At 56.6% G+C, this 21,571-nt stretch overlaps 1 protein-coding gene across 1 annotated transcript; it reads right to left on the bottom strand.

The window, feature by feature from the left end:
* Positions 1-3,258: 3,258 nt before the first annotated feature.
* On the bottom strand, positions 3,259-15,890 carry INSIG1 (insulin induced gene 1). The gene is made up of 6 exons (XM_060633473.3): positions 15,757-15,890; positions 14,940-15,368; positions 12,485-12,609; positions 10,880-11,046; positions 10,453-10,552; positions 3,259-5,079 (listed from the first exon to the last, which is right to left on the bottom strand). The coding sequence occupies exons 2-6, from the start codon at positions 15,340-15,342 to the stop codon at positions 5,050-5,052; spliced, it is 825 nt and encodes a 274-aa protein (XP_060489456.1). The 5' UTR covers positions 15,343-15,368; positions 15,757-15,890; the 3' UTR covers positions 3,259-5,049.
* Between the last annotated feature and the right edge of the window lie 5,681 nt (positions 15,891-21,571).

Below are 21,571 nucleotides of genomic sequence, written 5' to 3'. Positions count from 1 at the left end.
AAAAGGGAGGCTTTTTTGCATTAAAGACGGATTCATAATGTCAGGTGCCTGGGTGTTTAACAACCTCCCTCCCTCTTTCGCTCTTAGGAAAACACCTACCGTCATTGTCATTCCTGATGGTTTTAAATGACCAACAGTACACTTGCAAATTCCTGTATGTGCCCCTTAAAAGATGCAACAATTTCATCTATGAGAAGCCCCCAGACGGGGCTGCTCTGTGTGCCCAGATTTTTAAAAGCACTGGAAGCTTGCTGCTGACCCCATAATGGGAAATAACCTGCAGACTCTCCCTCCTTTGGACGCGTGAAACTCTGAGATGATCTTTCCCGTGACTTGTTGGCATGCTGACCTTTTTCCAGACGGCTCGGCCAGCTGGCGGGGCGTCCGAGGGAGACGGATAGGGACGTGTGATGGAGCGGGAGGACGCAAACCCCAGAACCGGCCCGACAGGCCGGACTTGTGGAGGGCTATTGATTCCAGCAGGCTGTCTGAGCAGGGCTCGCACCCCTCCCTCCGCACCCCCCCCACCCCAGGCCGGCTGCAGGAACCAGGAGTCAGGGAGGAAGCCGCTCATTAGGGGCACAGCCGCTCTCCTCACCCAGAGAGCTTTCTCCCAGCTTAGCCCCACACCTGCCCTGCCCTCCTTGGGTCTTTGCAACAAAGGTGACTGACTGACAGGAAACTCGGGGGCTAGTGATGCCAGCTGCTCAGGCTGGCGGGGGGCACCGGGCCCACGTGTGGGAGAACGAGGGCAGGCACGAAAGCAGGCAGATGGCCAGCGAGGCACGACGTGAAGGGCAGCCTCGGGCCTCCCGGGAGCCAAAGCTCACAGCGTGGAGCCCAGGAAAGGCCAGTCGTAAGGGTGTCCGTGTGCACGGGGGACGGGCAGGGGTGCGGTTAGCGGAGGGAAGGGGGGCTCCGGGCTCTAACGACTTTCAGTCAGCAGCCACGGCTGCCCCGCATTCGATCCGGCCAGGGCAGCCGGCTGTGGCTGGCGGAGGCCGGCGGCGTGGACGGCCCAGCGCAGCCCGGCCCGGTGCCGGAAGAATCACCCGCGGTGCCGCCACCCTCGCTGACGTGGGGCGTGCGGCAACACGGCGGCCCAGGGCGGCGAGCCAACGTTTCGTCACGCAGACGTGACCGCTTGCCTCGGAGGAGCCCTCGTGGAAGCGCCACCGAGACCCCAGCGAGTTCAGGATGGCGTGGGCAGGTTGGCGAGGCCACGCGGGAAGGGCCGGGCACGGCGGCGCGTGGGCTGACGGAGGCCCGAGCGGGTGAATGAATTCGTTGACTCGACATTCCTCCGGCCGCGTGTCCGAGGCCAGGCCAGGCGCGGAACAGGACGGCGGGGCAGCCTCCCCCTGGCGGGCTCACGGCTGGCGAGGACAGGGCCCTGTGGCCCCAGGAGCTCCAGGGACGGATGTGCTGCGGGAAGAGGGCGACGCTGGCCGAGGTCTGAAGGATGAAAACGCCAAACCGCACAACCGCACACGGACGGCTTCTCAGAGACACAGCGAGACGACTCCTGGCGTGGACTGAGCGTGTGTCTTCCCCGTGCTCCTGAACTTGAGAACGTGCGTCGGAAGGAACAAGGCACCATGGCGAACTAGGAAAACAGGTGCCAAAACACTTCGCCAAATTCAGTGTCCAGTAAACGGACATGGTAAAGAAATACCACTTGTCGGGGCACCTGGGCGGCTCAGTCGGTTGAGCATCTGACTTGGGCTCAGGTCATGATCTCACGGTCCGTGAATTCAAGCCCCCACGTCGGGCTCTGTGCTGACAGCTCGGAGCCCGGAGCCTGCTTGGGATTCCGTGTCTCCCTCTCTCTCTGTCCCTCCCCCACTCACACACACACACACTCTCTCTCTCTCTCTCAAAAACAAACATTAAAAAAAAAAAGAAATACCCCTTGTCACGTGGGCCATTTAGTCTTCAAAATCAGGAGTCCGGCAGGACCCCGCCCCCGCAGCACTCTGCCCACTTGTTCTTTCCAGCCGACCTCATGCCCAGCACTCGCAGGTGTTTCTAGAAATGCTCAGGTAAATCTCTCCGGCGTGAATCTCATGAAGAAAGTCCACAGAGCACCAGGATTAGGGGTTAGGATTGGATACGTTTCATGTGTCTTTCTCTACATATTTTGGCGGTACTCAGGGATCAACAGGAAATCCCTCCTGTGGCCAATTTATTGCGCATCAACCCACCTCCTTTTCAAGGGCAAGCCTGGTGGTAGTTTCGTGGGGAGTGGGCCAGAGTCTTAGCCCATAATATATATTGGAGCCGAATTGTAATGTCCTTATTAACAGTTCACAATATAAAGACAAAAGCTGAAACTCTCGTACAGCGAGTGTTGTTAGGTCTATCGTAACACACGAAAGAGAAAAGACAGGTTTAGATTTAAGTCGGTCCCCTTCCCTTTTTACCAGCACGGTGGTGGGGGTGCCTGGAATTCAAGGCCAGGGCGGTGCCGGGACACTGGGTGACTTGAGTCGGGTGCCGGTCTTCAATCTCCAGAAACACTCTTTACGTGAGGTTATAGGTGACTCTGAAAACCAGCTGAGTAAACACAGCACCTTCGTGCCCGTCCCGGGTTCCCGCACTCAGCCTTGCTCGGGCCTCCGACAGTGGGGACGAGGAATCTGCGTGACTGGGTGCCTGGCCCGTAATGAAATGGGACGACAGAGTTCCTCCCTTGTTGACCAGATAGATGGTCCAGGAAGCGCCACATTCCCCGGACTTCCCCTCAAACACAGGTATGGACGGGGTCGGTGTGGCCGATCCCATGTTGGAGCCACATGAATTGGGACTCAGGCAGCATTTTGAGTCTCTGTGGGGAGGGACAGGCCTGCCATGCTGGTGGGCACTCAGCACGTTCCCCTTCTTCCCGGGCTCTGTCTGCTGGGAGCCCAGAGGCCCTTGGACACCCATCTGAATGGGGAGAAGGGGCCCTGTCACCCCAAGACCGTGCACAGCGCTCCTGGGAGAGGGCAGAGGAAGGCACAGCAGGTGCCTGGCTTTCCCTGCGTCTGGGAGGAGGGCAAGGGGCGGGGGGGTGGGGTGTGTGTGTGTGTGAACATGGCCACTACCGCCCGTCGCCTTCCACCGTGACAGAAAATACACTCAAGTGGGGTTTTCCCAAGAGGCTGTACAGAAATGCAGTCAAATTTGAAGAGCTATACAACAGTTCTCCATTTCACCTTCTAACATCCTACAGAGAAGCCCCCCTCGCCTTTGAAGAAAAACTCATAAATATGATGGTTGGTTTTGAACCTTTAATAAAAGTAACAAACGAATGGAAAAAGAACACAACGCTGAAAACTTAGTGCGAATGTGAACCTCACTAGATGTCCATATCTCAGATAGTGCAAATTTTGTTCATAGTATTTTACATTTTTACAAACTCAAATCACTTTGGTTCATATACTTGCTATAAAGTATTGGCAAAAAAATTCTTCGGATTCACATTTTTTTGGCTACATTATTTCTAACAGAGATTTACTTCCAGTTTAAGAGAAAAAAATACTTATTGTTTGTACATGATCAAGTATATTTTAAAGATTCAATTACTGCTTTCACCTAATAACTTCCGGTTTTTCAGAAAACGCGTAGGGGTCGTTTCGAGGTGCGGAATGACCCCGTTTTCTTTTAGACAAAATTCCTTGAAAACAAATCAGCTACACAGCCACCTAAAATTTACTCCAAGGCGTTTTTCGCAGAACAAAGGAACCACAAACCCATCGCGCAGATGAGGCCAAGCACACGTGGCCACAGGCGCCAGGGGCGCCGACCCCCGTCCTGCCGACTGCCTGCGTCTAGTCAAAAGGAGTCTCTTCATGAAATCGCTTCACAAAAAATTTAAAACAAAAACATTTAAATTGCAAAATACAAAAAAGGTAAATTTGTCAGTAAAAATTACAAGTCTACTAAACCCACAAAACTGGAGTATTTCAAAGGACCAGGGCTCAGTGGAGGGCACAACAGAGTAACTTCATAACTGAAAGAAATTATTGCTGAATTTTGCCTCCATGCAGCACTGAAATGAATGGAGAATCCCTCTTTAACATCTCATACGTTAAAAAAAAGAAAATAAATATTTAAGAGAATACAAGGCTCAGATTGGTTTTCAGATACATTGCACTTGAAGTGTGAGACCCAACCCTCGCCAAGCGGGTCTACTATGGTCTATGCCATTAAGTGAATACATTGTGCTCACCGAGATCTTTGAGTATTTAGAAACACCAAATGTTCAACGTGGTGATATGTGCACGGTTCTTTTTACAAGGCAATCACAGATTGCAAATTCCATAGGGCTGCGGAAAAATCGTCATCTCTGCTCTGGAGGATTAAAGAAACGACAGACAATTCTGGCTAAGACCGAAACACACGGCAGACGGGCGTTCCCTCTTAGAGGATTGTGGATTTGGGATGAAACTTCGCAAATACGGAGGTGAGAATTCCAGCAGGTCACAGTGGAGAGCCGCGGCCTTCGCTGCCTTCTGCGCTCGGTGAGATTGTCTACACAGGGCTCCGCGGGGGGAACGAGGGCGCGAAGGGTCTCCGCGCCGCGACCGCGGGAGCGGGCCTCCCGGCCGCTTCTCTTTTTACACAACCCTATTTAAAAAAAAAAATCTCTTGGATAAATACGATTCCTATTAGACCACACTTCACCTTTGTTAAAGCACCATCAAGCTATCCCTTGTGGGCACGGATACGAAACCAAGAGCTGGTAATTAGGCTTTAGTTCAAGGCTTTGAAATATGGCAACTTGCTTTTAATAACATAAATGAGATCGAATACTCGGGAAGCCGTGCCTGCCTGAACCCCCGCCCCGTCGGAGCGGACGCAGGCACGGGCGTGTGGTGCAGGTCCGCTTGGAGATCGGCGGTTCCCCTCGCTTGCCGCTCTGGAACAGGGGACTTCTTTTTCCGGGAGTCACGGGGACAGTCACCCAATCTAAACAGATCACGGAGGAGAAAGATCATCTTTGTCACAATCCAAGGTCACAGGTTTTCTTCCCAAATCGTGCTTTTCGTCAGTGGCTTTTGAGACTCAGTCGCTGTGTGGCTTCTCGGGAACACCCTGTGTGGAGAAAGAGTGGCCGCTGGTCAGCACCACGTGCAGGCACACTGCAGGGAGCCCCGCGTGGACCCTGAGAGGCCAAGAGAAACCGCCTTGACGCAGGAGGTGATGGCGACGGAAGTGTGGGAGACAGCGGCCCGGGCCCTCCTCACTGCCCCCGGCCGGGAGCTACCCGTCCCACCTGGCAGATCAGGGACTGTCAGTTGGCACGGGCGTGGACAGCCCTCAGTGAAGCTGCTGTGCGGGTGGAGACCAAACCCACACCCGCAGGGAGGCGGCCGGTGGTGGGACGGGCCCCGGTGGGACGGGGCCCGGGGGCTGTGGCTCCCCGAGGTCTAAGGGAGCATGCTGTTCTGTGCAGGATGGGTCTGCTCCCGTGAGGGGGTCTCTGCCCCCCACCTGCACGGACCCCCGCTTCTCCGCTGCACCTCTCCCCTCCGCCGCCTGGGGAGACAGGGGCCCGAAACAGGTGTTGCTTTAGGATGCAGAGTGACGACTCTGCCTCCCTCGACACAGAAACACTCTACACCCCACTTCCTCACGGGACCCTCACCCATAGGTGCCCACCGCCCCCCAGGCCCTGCCGGGGACTCCTCCCTGGAGGACGGGCGTCCCGCTGATGGACGAGCAGGGCCGATGCCGTTCCTGAGGCCACAAAGCTATCGACGGGCACGGAACACCTGCAGCGAACACTTCTTGCCCTGAGTGTGGGGTGCCCGCCGGCCTCCCCGTCTGGCAACCAGACCGCAGGGCTGACCATTACGAGTCAACTACAAAAGGTTGAGACCTTGCGTGTATCCGGACCCGGGGGAGTGCCGTGGGGGTGTGGAGGCCGCCAGGGGTTCTGGGGTGCTCATTCCTCCCCTAGGGAAGCACGACTTCCGTTCACAACTGGTCACCCGAAAGCATCACGAACTGACAACCACAGACACGAGGACAGTCCCGAACAAACGTCACCCACGGGAACCCGGGGCTGACCCACCATGCGCTGGGAGGAGGCCCATGCTCCTGCCGAGACACGCAGAGAACAGGCCTGGAGTCCACGGCCCACGGGAGACTAAAATTAGGTCTGGCGTTTCTGTACGAACACAAGTGACCGCTGGCGAGAGGGAACGGGTCAGCCTGGGCCGGGCACCGCACTCGCGCGACCCGAGAGCAGCGTGTCCAGGGGCGGGAGGGGCCCCGCCCCACAGAAGAGCCACGGGGAGGGCTGCCGGCAGAGGCGAGCAGCGCGCAAGAAGCAAGAAGGGCGGTGTGGCGCGTACTCCCGCCCAGCCCGCCTCACACCCCTGCGCCCACCGGGCGAGCTGTTAACCTTCCCGAGCCTCCGTTTCCCCATCTTTAAAATGGGCTAACACCAGGTCCTGCTTCAAACTGTTGTCATAAAAGGTGAAATCAGCCGACAACGAAAATGCACACCCGTGCACAGCGAGTGCTAATTCACCCTCGAAGAGAACCCCGGCGTGATCCGTGTTGCAGCTGATCGGGTCAATCACAAACAGGAAAGGCAAGTTCAACGCCCGCGGCCGGGGCAGCCCGGCGGCAAGCAGGCATCTACCGGAAGCCGTTTGAAGCCTTAGCTTTTTAAAAAACCTGAAGCGATAAGTAGGCATTTCTATAAAATTATGCTACACACTCATCATTCCCTTTTCAACGCTGGGCTGACAACAAATACCACGTAGAAAAAGCCATGCGAACCACTGAACCGCAAGCAGAGCCCACCTGTGGCTTGTGGACGTGGCCATCCTAGTGGTAATTACGTTTCCTCAGGGAGGGGGCCGCGGGGAAGGACAGAAGAGGATTCTAGAACCCAGATGGAGTCGGGGCAGGGATGCACAGGGCAGGCGCCCCCGGTGACACTGGGTCAGGTGTGGGCAGCGCTGGCCTGAGCACGGCCCCCGTCTTCATGTTCCTCACTCGAGGCACATCCCTCACGAAAGCCCCACTTGGTGGAGTTCCTTCTTAGATGCCGCCCCTAAAATACCAGGCCGGGTTCATTTTTCACACAAACAGCTCGAGTGCAAAGGCCTGTGGGAAAGAGACAGCTCGACCGAGCTGCGGGCAGGGCCCAAGGACGGGGCCGGTCCGGTCCCACCCCTGACACATCGAGCAGCTTCCTGGGTTTGAAGGGCGGAAACGAGTTTTCGAATTTTGAGCAAAGAGTAGGCCTGTTTTTACAGAAGGCTGTTACTTTTTCATTTCTTTGGAGAGAGAATAATGAAAGTCGTAGGTGCAAGTACCCTCTCTCTTTAAAGCACCTCTTTTAGCTTGTCCTTTTAAAGGTGGTTGTGTCCTCGATGATGAAGCTTCCAGCAAGGGCCCACCCTGTCACAGGGTCACCTTTCAAGACGCCACAAGAGTGGTAAGAGCAAAGCTCCAAGGTTCACCACTCTGGGACCCCAACACACAGACCTGCAGAATGGGGCCGTCTCCCCCAGGCTGTTGGGGTGCGCGGGCCTCAGCGCTGCCCTGGGGGCAGCCGGGGGGCTCACTCGACAGAGCGTGCTGCCCTGGGCGCCACAGAATCGGGGCTGGGCCGCGGGAGACACCTGCAGGCCCTCGATGCCTCCAGCCCATGGGGACCACCTCCTGCCAGTGCCGGGGGGTGGGTGGGGGTCGGGGGGAGAAGCCCCCCGAGAAAGGAGGCCCCGTGAAAACACAGCGAGGCGGGGAAACGTTTATTCGGAGCGCGCACCTCACCCTTTGGTCCTGACGCAGCCTGAGACCATTCGATTTCTGACACCCCCGAAACCAATCCCACAAAGAACACAATTTTGGCCTCACGCGCTTCTCTTGTTGATGCTGTGGCAGCGTGAGCTCGGCAGGCCGTCTGTGTGCCCCCCGAGAGGGCACAGAGGGCAGCGCCCTGGTACAGAGTGGACGGGGCGGGCTGCCGGGCTCAGGGGCGCACGGCACCGGCCGCTGGAGAGCGGAGGCCCTTCCCCGAGCACCAACGTAGACGATGCGCTGCTTTCGGGAGGGGCTGGCACACACACCTCTGGGGGTGGAGGCCAAGAGAATCGGAACGCAGGGACCCGCCGACAGACCCGGGGCGGTGGGGGGAGGACCCTGCCTTCCACGTCCACGGCGGCCTCACGCCACGGTCGTGCCCCGAGTAAGCCGACTGGTCTCCAGGAGCCGCCGCGACCAGGCTTCTCCGCGACCGCACGCACGGCGTGCTCCACAGACCGTGGGACGGGTCCCTGCACACCTCCTCGCCTGGGGCCGACCACGACAGTCACGTTCGCGTCGTAACTTTCACGACCAGAAAAATCGCACTGTAAAGGCCGCGTGCGGTTCTCTCCAGAAGCCGCCACGTCTAACCGATCGCACACCCCGCTCTCCCCATCCCCCAACTCCGGGGGGGGGGTGCTGCCCCCCCAGGGTAGAGGGCCCACGATTCCGGCCCCCTGCTCTCTGAAAACCCACAGGACGAGGACCAGGCTGAGCCCCTGCCCTGGAGCCATATCAGCGGGTGGCAGCCGGGGTGCCACTGGTCCCGGGGAAGGGAGCCCCGCGCTCCCGAGGTCTCGGCTCACCCTCCTTGCGGGCGGGACCCAGCGGGAAGGACTTACGTTCTCACTGGTGGAAAAAACAGCGAGCGAGCGGGGTGGGCGCGGAGATTTGATGACCCGGGAGGGAAGGGATCGTGGCTCTTCCTCGTTTCGCCGTAAGACAGGAACATGTCTTACACTCATCCGGACAACCTGTACTTAATTTCCAAATTTGCACCAAAATGACCGGAGGGGCCCACCCAGGATCGTTTACGGAGACAGTCTCCAAGCGGTAGTATTTTCACAGGTAACGATTTGCGCGACTCCTTTGCAAGAAGTTTCCTCCCACCGTTTCCAGCCGCTTGCAACTCGCGCACGTGTGAAGCCCCCGCCTCTACCGAAGACGCGCTCACGTCCTGAACCTGGTTCAAAAACGTCTTCGTGCACACGGAACACCGTCGGCCCGTCGGCCTCAAATAACGACAATTCGCTGAATGTTATTAAATTTTAATTTTGTGAAGGGTCACCCTGGCTGAGGACGGTTTTGTCCTGGAAGCCCTATTAGGGGTTCTCTACGGAAGCTACCGGACTGAACCGGCACAAGCACAGGTGGACCTGCCCGGGTCTCCTGGGGAGAGCAGCCAGGGGGGCTGGGAGGGGAGGGAGCCAGGGCACAGGTCTGACGTGGGGCTGCGGCCAGTGTTAACAGGACCCAGTCAAGGGGCACCTGGCTGGCCCAGCAGGTGGAGCGCGGGACTCTTGATCTCGGGGTTGTGAGTTCGAGCCCCATGTTGAGTACAGAAATCACTCAAAAATCTAGATGTAAATCTATAGGTACATCTACACACACACACACACACACACACACACACACACACACACACACGTCAAATCCTCTGATCCTCACTGCAGGTGCCAGAAACGGTATTTTAATCGAGTTCTCGTTCTGGGGCGGGATCCACAGAACCTCCAGCGGTAGAGGGCGGGACGATGGACTCAGGAACCAGCGGGACATGCTACACATTCTATCTTTTTGAAATTAGTTCTATTTTTGTGAACCAGCCAAGTAGCCTTTAGACTCAGCTCCCACTGGTGAGTATCAGCACTAATAAATGCCTTGTTTTAAAAATGGCATGTGAGGGACCGAGATAGGTTTTCTGAGCAAGCCCCAGGGTTTATCTCTGAGGGCAATGGCCCTCAGAAGTCTCCATGGTTTCCTTTAGTTCATTCTATTTAAGCCCCAGAGTCTAAGTCAACGCCAAGGAACGCTCACGTGCCCAAAGTTGATTTCCTCTTATTAAAGTGTTCAAATGCAAACTTTTAACTACGGAATAGAACTGCCATAATTATTCCCGACTTCACTTGCCTTTCCGGCTCTCAGGACACGGCTCCGTGCTGGGGGAGTCCATCTACCCGGTGGTGGGGGGGAGGGGGAGGTCTCCGGCGACGCGGGGCACCCCCCACGCCGCCCCGGGGCCACCTGTCCCGGGAAGGGCAGTGTTTGCTGGGCCAGGCCCCGACCCGGGCGCGGGGTCTCCGCGGCGTCAGCGAGGGGCTCATTTCCAACCACTCACGTTACCATCTCAGTAACTTTCCTCTGCCACTTTCCATGGAGAGCTCAGAACTGTCACCGGACAGCCTGTAACAGGACAGGCTGCCCGGGAACCCTGGTTACTTCCTGGCTCATCACGCGTTTACAGATCCCTGAGGCTTCACGTAGCGAGGAACTGTCTCGGGACCGTTAGCTACTTTTGTTTAAGAGTGTGCTGTTCTCAGTAACTGTTGTTCTTGAGTCCCAAGCAGACATTCGTCAACACAAATCACACTGTGTTACATAAAGCGATTGCAGCAGGCGAGCAGAGCTGATTGCTTCACGTACCATAGCCAGCTGGCGTCCTATGTTGCCCACGGTGACGCCTCCTGAGAAAAATATACAGGGCAGCCAGGAGCGGATGTAGAGGAAATCCGGGGACGTGTACCTGCAGAAAGAACAGAGGAGGAGACCTGTCTCCGGGCACTCGGCCTCCCCGAGTCGGGCTCGCCTCCGGGTGGACTGTCTTCACCGGGGAGGCACACGACGCGACGCGATGCGCCACGCCGTGGGAGGGTCACGTCGGGATGCTGTGCTTGCCGTGACTGCTACGTTTCCCCCCAGGTTAGACGGCACGTTTTTAACGCGTGCATCAACAACCAGCGGCATTTTTGAGACTCTCCTGCCTGAATCGACACCATGTGTGTGCGGGTGTTTTTCGTGGGAGTCAGGTGACAGCTCGCGGACAAAGGCGGAGTCGGGAGCCCGTGCTTACTGATAGACGCCGTTATACACCAGCAGCTGAGTGATCAGCGTGGCCAGGAAGGCGATGGTGATCCCAAGCCCGAGGCCGCTTCTCGACCGGTCGAACGTCCACCACAGGCCCAGAGACAGGGCTGCTAACGTCAAGGAGAGCTGCACGTTATTGGCAAAATCCAGTTTCTGGAGGCGCGGGGCTAAGGAAACTTCAGCGACGACGTTTAAGGCCGTCAAATACAAGCCAACAACAACAACCCCCTGCAGATCCCACACGCATCTGCGTTTTCATCATGTAGCATGAGATTCTCCATCCGACAGTCCTGCCCAGGCTGTGTCCAGATCTGCTGGATACAAAAGGACGGACCTTCTCTGATCACTGGGTTAAACCCATAATTCTACCCGGAAACTTTCTGAACGCCGCGGCTGCCGGCATTCTGAGCACAAAACAACGTATTTTGCTGGTAAGCCACCTGGAGGCGCTATTCTGTTTTTCGTTTTTATTAGCAATTTGAACGGAGCAAACACTCTTCCCTCGTGGCGCCTCAAAGACACCTCATCGGTTGGCAGCAGAATCACACTTCCGCCTGATGGAGACACAGCTAGCTGCCTTTCGTCACAACACTGCTGATCAAGTGGTGAAAACACAGATTTGTCAGAGCTAAGCTAGCCTGTAACACCCCTTCCTGAAACTCGTTTCAAGAAAATACAGGTAGAGCAGATTTAAGAATCAGTAACTCTAAAGTACCTTTCTCTGAAATTTCAAGATAGGACCCAGGCTTCCTAAAGAAACCCCAAATTTCTGAGACCTGGTACTCGATGGCCTATCTTCCCGAAAAATGCACTGAACAACAGACACATAACATAAGTCTGTGCAACATACTCCACCCGTGGACTCTGGAAGTTTGGGGACCTTCCGTTAGGGACCCTACTCCGGGGGCACCCGGGGGGCTCGGTCGGTTAAGCGTCCGACTTTGATTTCAGCCAAGTCCTGATCTCACGGTGTGTGAGACTGAGCCTCGTGCGACAGCACAGAGCCTGCCTGGGATTCTCTCTCTGCCCCCACCCCCCACCCCCCGCTTCCACGTGCACACACGCTCTTTCAAAATAAGTAAACTTAAAAAAAAAAAAAAAAAAAGGCTCCTACTCCAGAGAACACCACTTCGGTCCCTGAAACGTCATGGTCACGGCCAGGGAGGGGGCAGAGAAGCAGAGACGGGTTTCCCCCCAACCTCTGGAAGCAGTGGCCCCAAGAAGAGGAACCCCCAGCCACCGGTCACTGGGCCACAGAAACCAGATCTTCACAAGGGAAGATGCGAGGTAGGAACCTACGAGGGAATTTACAAAACCAACCGCGAGGATCCAGAAGATTCTGTCTGACAGAAGGCAGAACAAAGAAGTCCACTCTGCTTCTGGTACTACTTCGACAGTTTCCCCGCACCATTTCGAAAACTCTGAAAACTCTCGCTAAGTATAAACCAAGCAGCACGCTTTAAAATAAAATAGCTGGAAGGAGACCATTCAAGTGACCTATAAAGTAAGATACGCTCGTTGAAAGTCACAAAACGCTGCAACATGGAACCCACGAGAATGCTCTGGACCCGGCACAGCCACCGAAGGATACAGCACTGGCGTGGTTGATGCCGACGAAAACCGCTACGCAGCGCATTACGCTGGCCCACTCTCTCTTGAACTTGTGGGGTTCCCCAAGGTGACTGTCGATGCACGGGTACAGCAAGCCGACAACAGCTGTTAAAACGAAACAAAACAGCATTAGACTGTGCCAGCTTCAAGGTGATAGGATTTCCACGTGGCGCTTGTTAACGTATTATTCAAATCAGCTCTTTCCCTAGAAAACGTATGTGCTACAGAATACAGTATTTTAATTAAGACTAACTTTACATTTTTGTTGTCCTTGAGAACAAAAGGATCACACTGGCTCTGACGGGACCCGGATCCTCATGTTCGTTTTTCCCACGTGTAAAGTGATAAGGGTTACGTAACTACAAGAGCTTACTGTGGCCGGGAGGAGTTAGGGAGTTTTTACAGACACGGAATTTTAAAGCATGGGATCGGATAAAGAGAATTTAGACGGGGGAAGGGTGTGGGGTTCCAGGCCAGAAGCAAACCGGGCTGGTGGGGACCCAGGCCCACGCGAGCCACTGTGGGGCACAAAGTTCAGCTCGTCAAGTCACTGAAACGCTGAGGCTTGGAAGCCAGGGAGCACATCCACCTGGCGTCCTATGAAAGAGGCAAGTATTTCAGGCTCTTGAACCGAGAAACAAGAGGCTCGGTTCCAGAAACTCGGGTTTCAATTTCATTCGACATTTTCTCAAGGTCTAGTTTTGGAAATTTGAAAACTGGAATGCAAATGATTCTGTAACTTATTTCGCTACAATTTAATCTCACCTTTGAAGGTTAAAAGCGAAATAGGTACAAACACACGGTGGGGGGGGGGGGGGTAGTAAGAGAAATTGTGTTTCAGGTAGTCCTGGAATTCCTTGAGGCTGCAACTGCAAAGAAAGCCTAAACTAAACTATTTCACTTTTAGAATCAAATTTTTGATTCAAACAAACTGCTGTACCAAATGTGCATGAAAAATGCAATCTGTATCTAGGTAACTATCTCAAAAAGGATATTTAAGAGTATAGCTGTGGGCGCCTGGGTGGCTCAGTCAGTTAAGCGTCTGACTTAGGCTCAGGTCATGATCTCACGGCTCGTGAGTTCGAGCCCGGCGTCAGGCTCTGTGCTGACAGCTCAGAGCCTGGAGCCTGTTTCAGATTCTGTGTCTCCCTCTCTCTGACCCTCCCCCGTTCATGCTGTCTCTCTCTGTCTCAAAAGTAAATAAACGTTAAAAAAAAAATTAATAGTATAACTGTGCTACTTAAAGGTTTAGAAAGGCAAAGTAGGATCCTAAGTTTCTTTTTTTTTTTTTTTAAACGTTTATTTATTTTTGGGAGAGAGAGTGTGAGCAGGGTAGGGGCAGAGACAGAGGGAGACACAGAATCAGAAGCAGGCTGCAGGCTCCGAGCTGTCAGCGCAGGGCCGGACGCCGGGCTCGAAGTCACCAACCTCGAGATCATAACCTGAGCGCAAGTCGGTCAGACACTTAACCAACTGCGCCCGCAGGTGTCCCAGGACCCTACCTTTCTACGAACAAAGATGAAGACATTCTGCCCGCGGAGTTAAGTGCAGTACCCCCCCAGGGACGTGTCCTCGCTAGAACACAGCTCCCCATTCCCAGTCCTGGGCCCTCCGGCGGTTTTCAGGGAGCGCGAGCTGAGAAGGTGCTGCGTTTCCTCAGTGCGCCGCACACACACCCCGACTGCGGGGAGGCAGTACGCAGAGGTGTGAGCAGTGGCCCTGCTCTGTACTGTAGGCCCTTAGACCCGGTCGCTTAGCCTCTCTGTGACTCAGTTTTCACATCTGTAAAATGGAGCACCGGCAGAGAGCGCTGTTGTCAGGCGCGAAGGAAGCGAAGCGCAGAAGATACAAAGTAATGAGCAGACCGCGAACGCCGGCCGGGCTGCAAAGCAAGCAGCAGGGCGCCCCCGTCGCCGCACCTTTGCTCTGCGCACCGGAGCGGGCCGCGCCGAGGGCAGGGGCGGGTACAGCGGAGGCCGCAGCCCGCACCTGGCGAGTGTCTGCCGGCCAACGGGCGCCGCGTGACTACAGAAGCACCAAGCGGTCTTCTGGGCCCGGATCGGCCGTGTCTTTCCACGCGCGCGGCCGGGGGGAGCGCACCGGGCGCGCGCGCCCGCCCGCAGCTGACAGCGGCCCGGCGCCCCTGCACCTGACCCCCGCCCCGCCCCGCCCCGCCCGCCGGCCCACGTGACGGTTTGTTTTCGGCGGCCCGCGGGTAGCGTGTCGGCGCGCGCGGCCAATGGCAGCCCGGCCGCGCCGCTCACCAGTTCCGCGGCGGCCAATCCCCGGCGGGCGGCGGGCTCCGCGCGCGGCCCCGGGGCCAGGTCGGCGGGAGGCCGGCCCGGCGCCCCCGCGGCCCCCGCCCCTGCGCGCCCACCTCCGCCCCCCCACCCCCCCAACCCCGGACCTCCCCCCTCCCACCCCGCTCCACTCACCGGCCGCCGTCCCACAGCAGGGGGGCACCCACCAGGCCGAAGAGAAGATGGTGGCGATGACCTCCTCGGGGAACAGGGTGACGTTCCGCTGCACCTGCAGCAAGTTGAGCACCAGGGCCAGCACGACCCCCACCGAGAACAGCACCAGGCTTCTCTGCACCAGGTGGTGGTGCCAGCTGCCGGGGGGGCCGCCGCCAGCGCCGCGCCCCCCCGGCCCGGGGCTCCGAGGCCCGCGAGCGGGCGCGGGGTCTGGGTCCGGGCCGCGGCGGGCCGCCAGCGCCGCGGGGCCGAGCATGTCCCCCACTTTGGCCGCCAGCCCTCCGGGCCCGGCTCGCGGGAGGCTCCGGTGCCTGGCGCCCTGAGCACAGGAACAGCTCCAGCAGTGGTCGTCCAGCCTGGGCATCGGTCCCCGGGCGCCGGCCGGCGTTCCTGCAGGGGGGAGGGGGCGGGACCCCGTCAAGTTCACGGCCGCCGGGTGGGGACGCTACCCCCACCCCCCTCAGCCCACCTGGCCGGTGCGCGGACGGGGGAGGGGGGCGGCCAGGTGTCCGGCGCAGCTGCGCCGCTCTGCGCGGAAGCAGGGCACGCACCTCTACTGCCGGCCCGTCCAGTCCGAAAGTTTCCCGGACCCCGCCCGCGAGCTGCGCCAAGTTCCCGGGGCCGGCGGACGGAGGGGGGGCACTGAGCCGGCCCGCAGGGGTCAGGGGTGCAGCCCCGCCCCGGGGCCGGGCCGGGGGCGCCCGGATCCCCGGCTCCCGACCCGAGCTCGGCGCCGGCCCGCATCGACCCCGGGGCACCCCCAGCGCGCCCCACCTACCTGTCCGAGGGGCGCCCGCGCGCGGACTCGCTGTGGAAAGTGGTCACGGCCCGGACCGCTTGGAGTTGGGCCCTGGGCGCGGGGCGCGCGGTGTAGCTTTTAAGGCGAGCGACGGTGGCGGGGCCGCGGGTCACATGACCCTGCCCGGCCCGCCGCTTGGGGGCGTGGCCTCCGCGCGCCCCGCCCCGCCCGCGCGCCCGTCCGCTCGGGGTCTGGTGAGGCGGCCGCGGCCAATCGGGGGCGGGCGGCCCATATGACGTCAGCACACGCCACCGCCGCCTCGCGCCCGGCGCTGGCTCGGGAGCGCGGACGGCGGGCGGATGGGCTGACGGACCGAGGGGCTTCGGGGACTCGCCCGCCGGGCCTGGGTGGGAAGAGCCGGGCTGGCCCGGAGCGGGTGGGCGGCATCCCTCGGTTGAACAACCTGGGCCCTCGATCGTCACGTAGACGTGGCCCACTGATGAGCTTCCCCTGCTGACTTGGCCCCTCCACTGGGCGGGCAACAGGTGATCGCTATGCACCTGCCGAGTCACCTGACGATGCTGCGACCTCTGTCGTGTGGCCGGCTTCCGTGGCGCCGGCTGGTCACCACACCTGCTAGTTTACGGCGAGTGCACTGGTGCGTGCAGTGCCCCGGGGCTCGGAGGCGCGCTGCTCGGTGTGTGTGTGTGCGTGCAGGCGTGCGTGCTGTTAAAGGTGCATCGCCGCTTCCCGCGGCAGAGCGGTCCACAAACCTCTGGCCCACGTGACGTCTGTTACGAAAATGCAAATGGTACAAATCTCATTCGTCTTTCCTTACTCGGCGAAAGCAAGCCACCACCGTTCAAGAAAAAAAGGAAATCTGAACCCTTGACTCTCCTCTTGAAGAGTAGATTCGTTTACCGCGTTGGTGCGCACGTGATTGTGTCCTGCTTGCCAACGTGTGTCACATCAGGGCCCACAAAACCCACATCTTGTTGAGCGAGGTCCTGTTGTTTCGCGGGATCTTCAGCAAACGTAGGGGAAGAGCCGGGTCTGCGGCACTGTCCGCGGAGCCCCAGAGATGGAGAGGAACTCGGACCTTGAGAGCAAGTCTGATGGCCACGACGTGGCACAGGCTCGGGCGGTGTGAGGTTCCACTGTGTGGCATCTCCAGTATCGGGGCTTGTGGCCATCTGCCAGAATCTTAAAAAAAAAACAACAAACAACAACAACAGCAACAAAACAAAAAACCAGAAACAGCCTCCTGAGATACTGATGTTTCTCAAGGTTCCTGGTTTTGGTGGTGGGGGGTGGAGGCAGGATTCGCATGCATTTTTAATGATTAAACAGGAGACTTCCAGGAAAAGCAGTGCTTGCAGTGCTGGGGTCACACTCCCCGACTTTAAGGGGTGTTGCCCTGGGAGAGTTTTGAGGAGCGCTGCGTGAAGACATTTGTCACTCGTTAGCCGGTCACTGTTGCCTCCCCCCACCCCCCCCACCCCCCCGGCCAGTAGTGGGTTTTTGGCCACGGCTCACTTGCAGGCCACACACAGCCTGGTCGTGGTGTAGGTATCCCACACCCAGTCCGACATACCACGCTGCTGTGACCTCTTAACCTAATCTACGTCCGCGAGAGCACACATTTTTAAGAAGTGTCATCATCACGCGTTATGACAAAGTGGCTTTCAAACCGTCGTGCACAATCCGGACGTGGCACTTGTGAGGGATGTGACTTGTTTTCATTTCTTGAGCATGACCCAGACAAAGTGGGGGTGGGAACGGGGTGGGGGGGGTTCCGTGGTCACGTCTTCCCGTGGGAAGGGCAGGAGGCTCTCACCCTCTGTCCGTCTGCCCTGGTCCCCACTATGAACTCGGTTTCCGGAGGTTCCCAGCACTTTTGACCTCATGGCGCGCTGTGATCCGGGTCCCGGCCATTTTCTCCAGCGCGCCTTGTATAAGTGCGTCCTGTCGTAGGAGCCTTGGGACTTTGTCAAAGCGAGAAAAGCAGAGGCTGCCCTGCTGCCCACCAACAGGACGTCAGCTGGATCAGTGGGGGCACACCTATCCAACCGGACGCCGAATAGTCGAGTCCTTCTTCAGTCGGTCCTCAGAAGCCTGCGCGGCTCTCCCCTCCCCGCCCCGCCCCCATCAGCCTCAAGCGCTGGGTAGAAACAGGACAGAAACACATTACACATCACACAGGCACCTTGAGAAGCACCGATACACTCAACGTGTGGACCTCACGGAGGTGTGTCTCTCCCACCGTCTTGACCCTGAAATGTGGGCATGTCACGGACTCCCAATAGGAAACGCCGGTAAACGCACGGAGCTTCTCGCCAGCTTTCAGAAACTGGCTTATTCGGGTCTATAAAGGCCCACGAGGCAGAAGCGACAGCTCTTTGCTCCCCAGTGGAGCTGCTGTATCTGTGGATTCCTTACAGCACAGAACTCAGTGTATCTGTCCTCCAGGGTGTAAGGTGCCCTCGGTTTTCTTTACGTTTTCCCTCTTGCCACTCGGCCTGGCCGTGCAGACCTTCCCAGTGTCATTTTGAGTTGTAATCCTCCTTCCGGACAGGTACAGACCTTATGCAAGCATTTTATGGCTTCCTGTGTGGAAAGGGACTCCCCGTCCCACGAGCTTATTGGTGTGTTGAAGTCTGTTCACTTGGCACCTTCCTGTCCACCTGAGCCGCTGTCAGCACAGCCCAGCCTCTGACTCTGTGTTCCCTCCCATCTCTACTGGGTCCTTGTGAATCGGGGGGCTTCCCAGAGCCACGCAGAGGCCCACAGACCACGTGGGAGGGTGCTTGGGGGCTGCGTTCTGTTGGGTCCCTCCTGAGGGCTGTGGGTGTGGCCTCCATCCCACAAAGGGTTTGTCGCTGCATCCCCAGGGTATGTATCATGGGAGTCTGGTCCCACGAATGAAGTTAGTCTAGGGGAACGGCATTGGAGGAATGTGAATTTGCAGTCCTGAAACCACAACCTTGGTATGGGAAACCATATTCAAGTATTTTGAGAATTTGCAACTCGATCAGCCCCTGCCACGGACGTTGTTATTGTTGTCCTTTCTCTAATAAATGAGGGCTGTATCTCGACCATGACGGGATCTGCTCTCCCTAGCCCCAGTTACTCTGACTTAAGTATTTAGGGAAATGTGTTCAGGAGGGTAACATTTGGTTCTTAACGGCATCCCTGGAGGGTAATCCGTGTAGATGTGCCATCATGTGACGAGAGTTTACTGTCGCTTATGGACTAAAGGTAGCACAGTGCCTTCTTCCCAAATCGCTGACCCAGGACACAAGACCTCTCTAGCTCTTCTGGACACAGAAGACTCATGGGAAGAAAGGGAGGACGTGGTGTCTCAGATCTTTGAGAGGTCATGCAGTGAGCAATCTGCTGCCTTTTTCTTTAAAGAAAAAAACACATTGGTAACCATTTATAATAAATACTCTTAAAAAATAGGGTAGATGACTAAGTATATTATTTTTAATGGAAAAATATCACATGCTCCCTGCAAAACATTCAGAAAGTATGCAAGAATATATTTAAAAACCTCATAATCCCAGTGACTAAACATAATGTAACATTTGGGGGTGTGTATTTCCACATTTTTTTCTCTATGCATAAATTATGTGTGTGTGTGTGTGTTTCAAAAAAAACAAACACGAGTAAGATCATACTTCGCATATAATGGAACCAGAACTTTGGAGATAATGAGTATCTTTCAGAGTCGATCAGTGTAGACTGTGTTATCATTTTTATACAGCTTTATTAAGATATAATTCACGAACCACGCAATGTACCCATGTGAAGTGTACAATTCGAAGGCTTTTAGTATATTCACGGATCTGTGTGACCATCACCACCGTCAATTCTAGAACATTTTCATCGACCCGAAAAGAAACTCAGGCTGTAGCTCACATCTCCGTTACCCCCCTCCTCCCCACCTCCCAGCCTCCTCTCCTCAGCCCTCGGCAACCAGTAATGTACTTTCCGTCTCTATCTATAGCTGGTCCTGTTCTGGAAGTTTATTTGAATGGGGTTATATAACATGTGGTCTTGGGGGACTGGTTTCTTGTACTCAGCATAAGGTTTCAAGGTTCACCCATGTTGTATCATATGTTAGTACTTTACTCCTTTTTATGGCTGAATAATATCCTGTTATGAGGAAATGCCCGTTTTGTTTATCCATTTGCCACTTGATGGATAATTGCGTTGTTTTCACTTTGAGGCTCTGATGAACAATGCCCCTGCGACCATGGGCGTGACCGTCTCTGTGGGGGGCGGGGGGGGCACGCTTCCCTTCTCCCAGGTGAGGCTGCCCGCAGTGCAGGTGCTGTGCCCAGTGGTGGCTCTGTCTTGAATCATTAGCGGAACTGCTAGACTCTTTTCCAAAGCAGCTGCCCAGTTCACATTCCCACCAGAGTATGAGGGTTCTGATTTCTGCACATCCTTTCTATTCATTTTATTTATTTATTAAAAAAAATTTTTTTTTAACATTTTATTTTATTTTTTGAGAGATAGAACGCGAGCAGGGGAGGGGCAGAGAGAAGGGGAGACAGACAATATGAAGCGGGCTCCAGGCTCTGAGCCGTCAACACAGAGCCCGATGCGGGGCTCGAACTCCTAGACTGTGAGATCATGAGCCGAGCCGAAGCCGGACGCTTCACTGCCTGAGCCACCGGGCATCCCATTCTGCACATCCTTATCAACACCTGTCACTACTCGCCTGTTTGAGTCTCATTATCCCAGGGGGTGTGAAGGGGTTCGGTCCCGATTCGGAGAGCAGGACGGTGTTCTTGGATGTCGAGGAACATCTTGGCTTGCGCGCTAAGACTTTATTGGTGAGTGTCACCCCCACAAGAGTGGGGGAAAGAAGCGAGTACACACATCCAGGGGCCACACGGGCGTCCTCTGCTCTGCGGGACCGGTCTTGTGGGGAAGAAGTGTGGCTGTTCGCTCTCTGCTCCTGTCTCCAGCGGGCCCAGGTTTGCTCCAGTGTCGTTCACCCCTCTGCTCTCCTTGTTCTAATACTCCGCGCCCCGGTGCCTCTGCCTGTGCGGAAAGGTCACTCAGACCCTCCTCTGTCCCCCCGCAAGTGGGAAACAAATCTCCCATGTGAAAGGTGCCCTCTCTGTCCCAGGAGGTGAAGAGACACCCTTATGACCAGTGATGGGAGATTGAGGGCCGAGAAGGCTGTATAGACAACCCTTGTCACTTTCTACTAATTTACTCCCCAGCCCAAGTCTGTTTAGAATCCCTCACTACCACCGGAAGCTCCCAAAGTTAAGCTTTTCTGGTCTCGTCAATTCCTCACGGACCCGTTGTCTCTTTGTCTAAAAAGCGGAAAAACTGCCCGCCTCGGTCATTTCTCTGGGTCTCAATTTCATTCGCGGGCCACTGCGAGCACGTAATGAAACGCTGGTCTTCTGTCCTGTCGATCTGTCTCACATAAATTTAATTATTACTCCAGGGGCAAGACCTCGAAGGATAGAGAAGAATGCTTCTGTCCTTCCCAGACCACCTTCTTAGCTGCAGCAGCTTACGGGCGCATCCATCAAAGACCATCCGTAGGGCGGCCGAAGCCATTGGACGAGGGACCAAGGCAGAGTGTGTAGGATGAGAAACCAAATGAGCCTCCGACAGCCCTGGGAAGGGAGAGGAGGAAAAGAGGCGGCAAAGCGTGTGGGGGTGGGAGGTCCAAAGGGGCGGGAGGAAGATATGGGCTCCAGAAGTCCAGGGGCGTGAGCTCCAGGAAGGAGGGCCAGCCGTGGCAAAGAAGGCAGGCCACTCCTGACTGCCCCACGGAAGTGTGCGGCGATGTGGGGCCGCTGGGAACCCCGAGGAGAGCTGG

The sequence above is a fragment of the Panthera onca genome, chromosome A2 (genome assembly GCF_046562875.1).
Source record: "Panthera onca isolate mPanOnc1 chromosome A2, mPanOnc1 haplotype 2, whole genome shotgun sequence".
Taxonomy (NCBI): domain Eukaryota; kingdom Metazoa; phylum Chordata; class Mammalia; order Carnivora; family Felidae; genus Panthera; species Panthera onca.
This window is presented reverse-complemented; position numbering and strand designations above follow the sequence as displayed.

Coding starts and splice junctions, on each gene's coding strand:
- INSIG1 (XM_060633473.3), bottom strand. CDS start 15,342: ATGCCCAGGCTGGACGACCACTGCTGGAGCTGTTCCTGTGCTCAGGGC. Junction 12,610..14,939: donor CTGCTGTGGGACGGCGGCCG/GTGAGTGGAGCG, acceptor TCGTTTTAACAG/CTGTTGTCGGCTTGCTGTAC. Junction 5,080..10,452: donor TAGGACGCCAGCTGGCTATG/GTACGTGAAGCA, acceptor TTCTCCACACAG/GGTGTTCCCGAGAAGCCACA.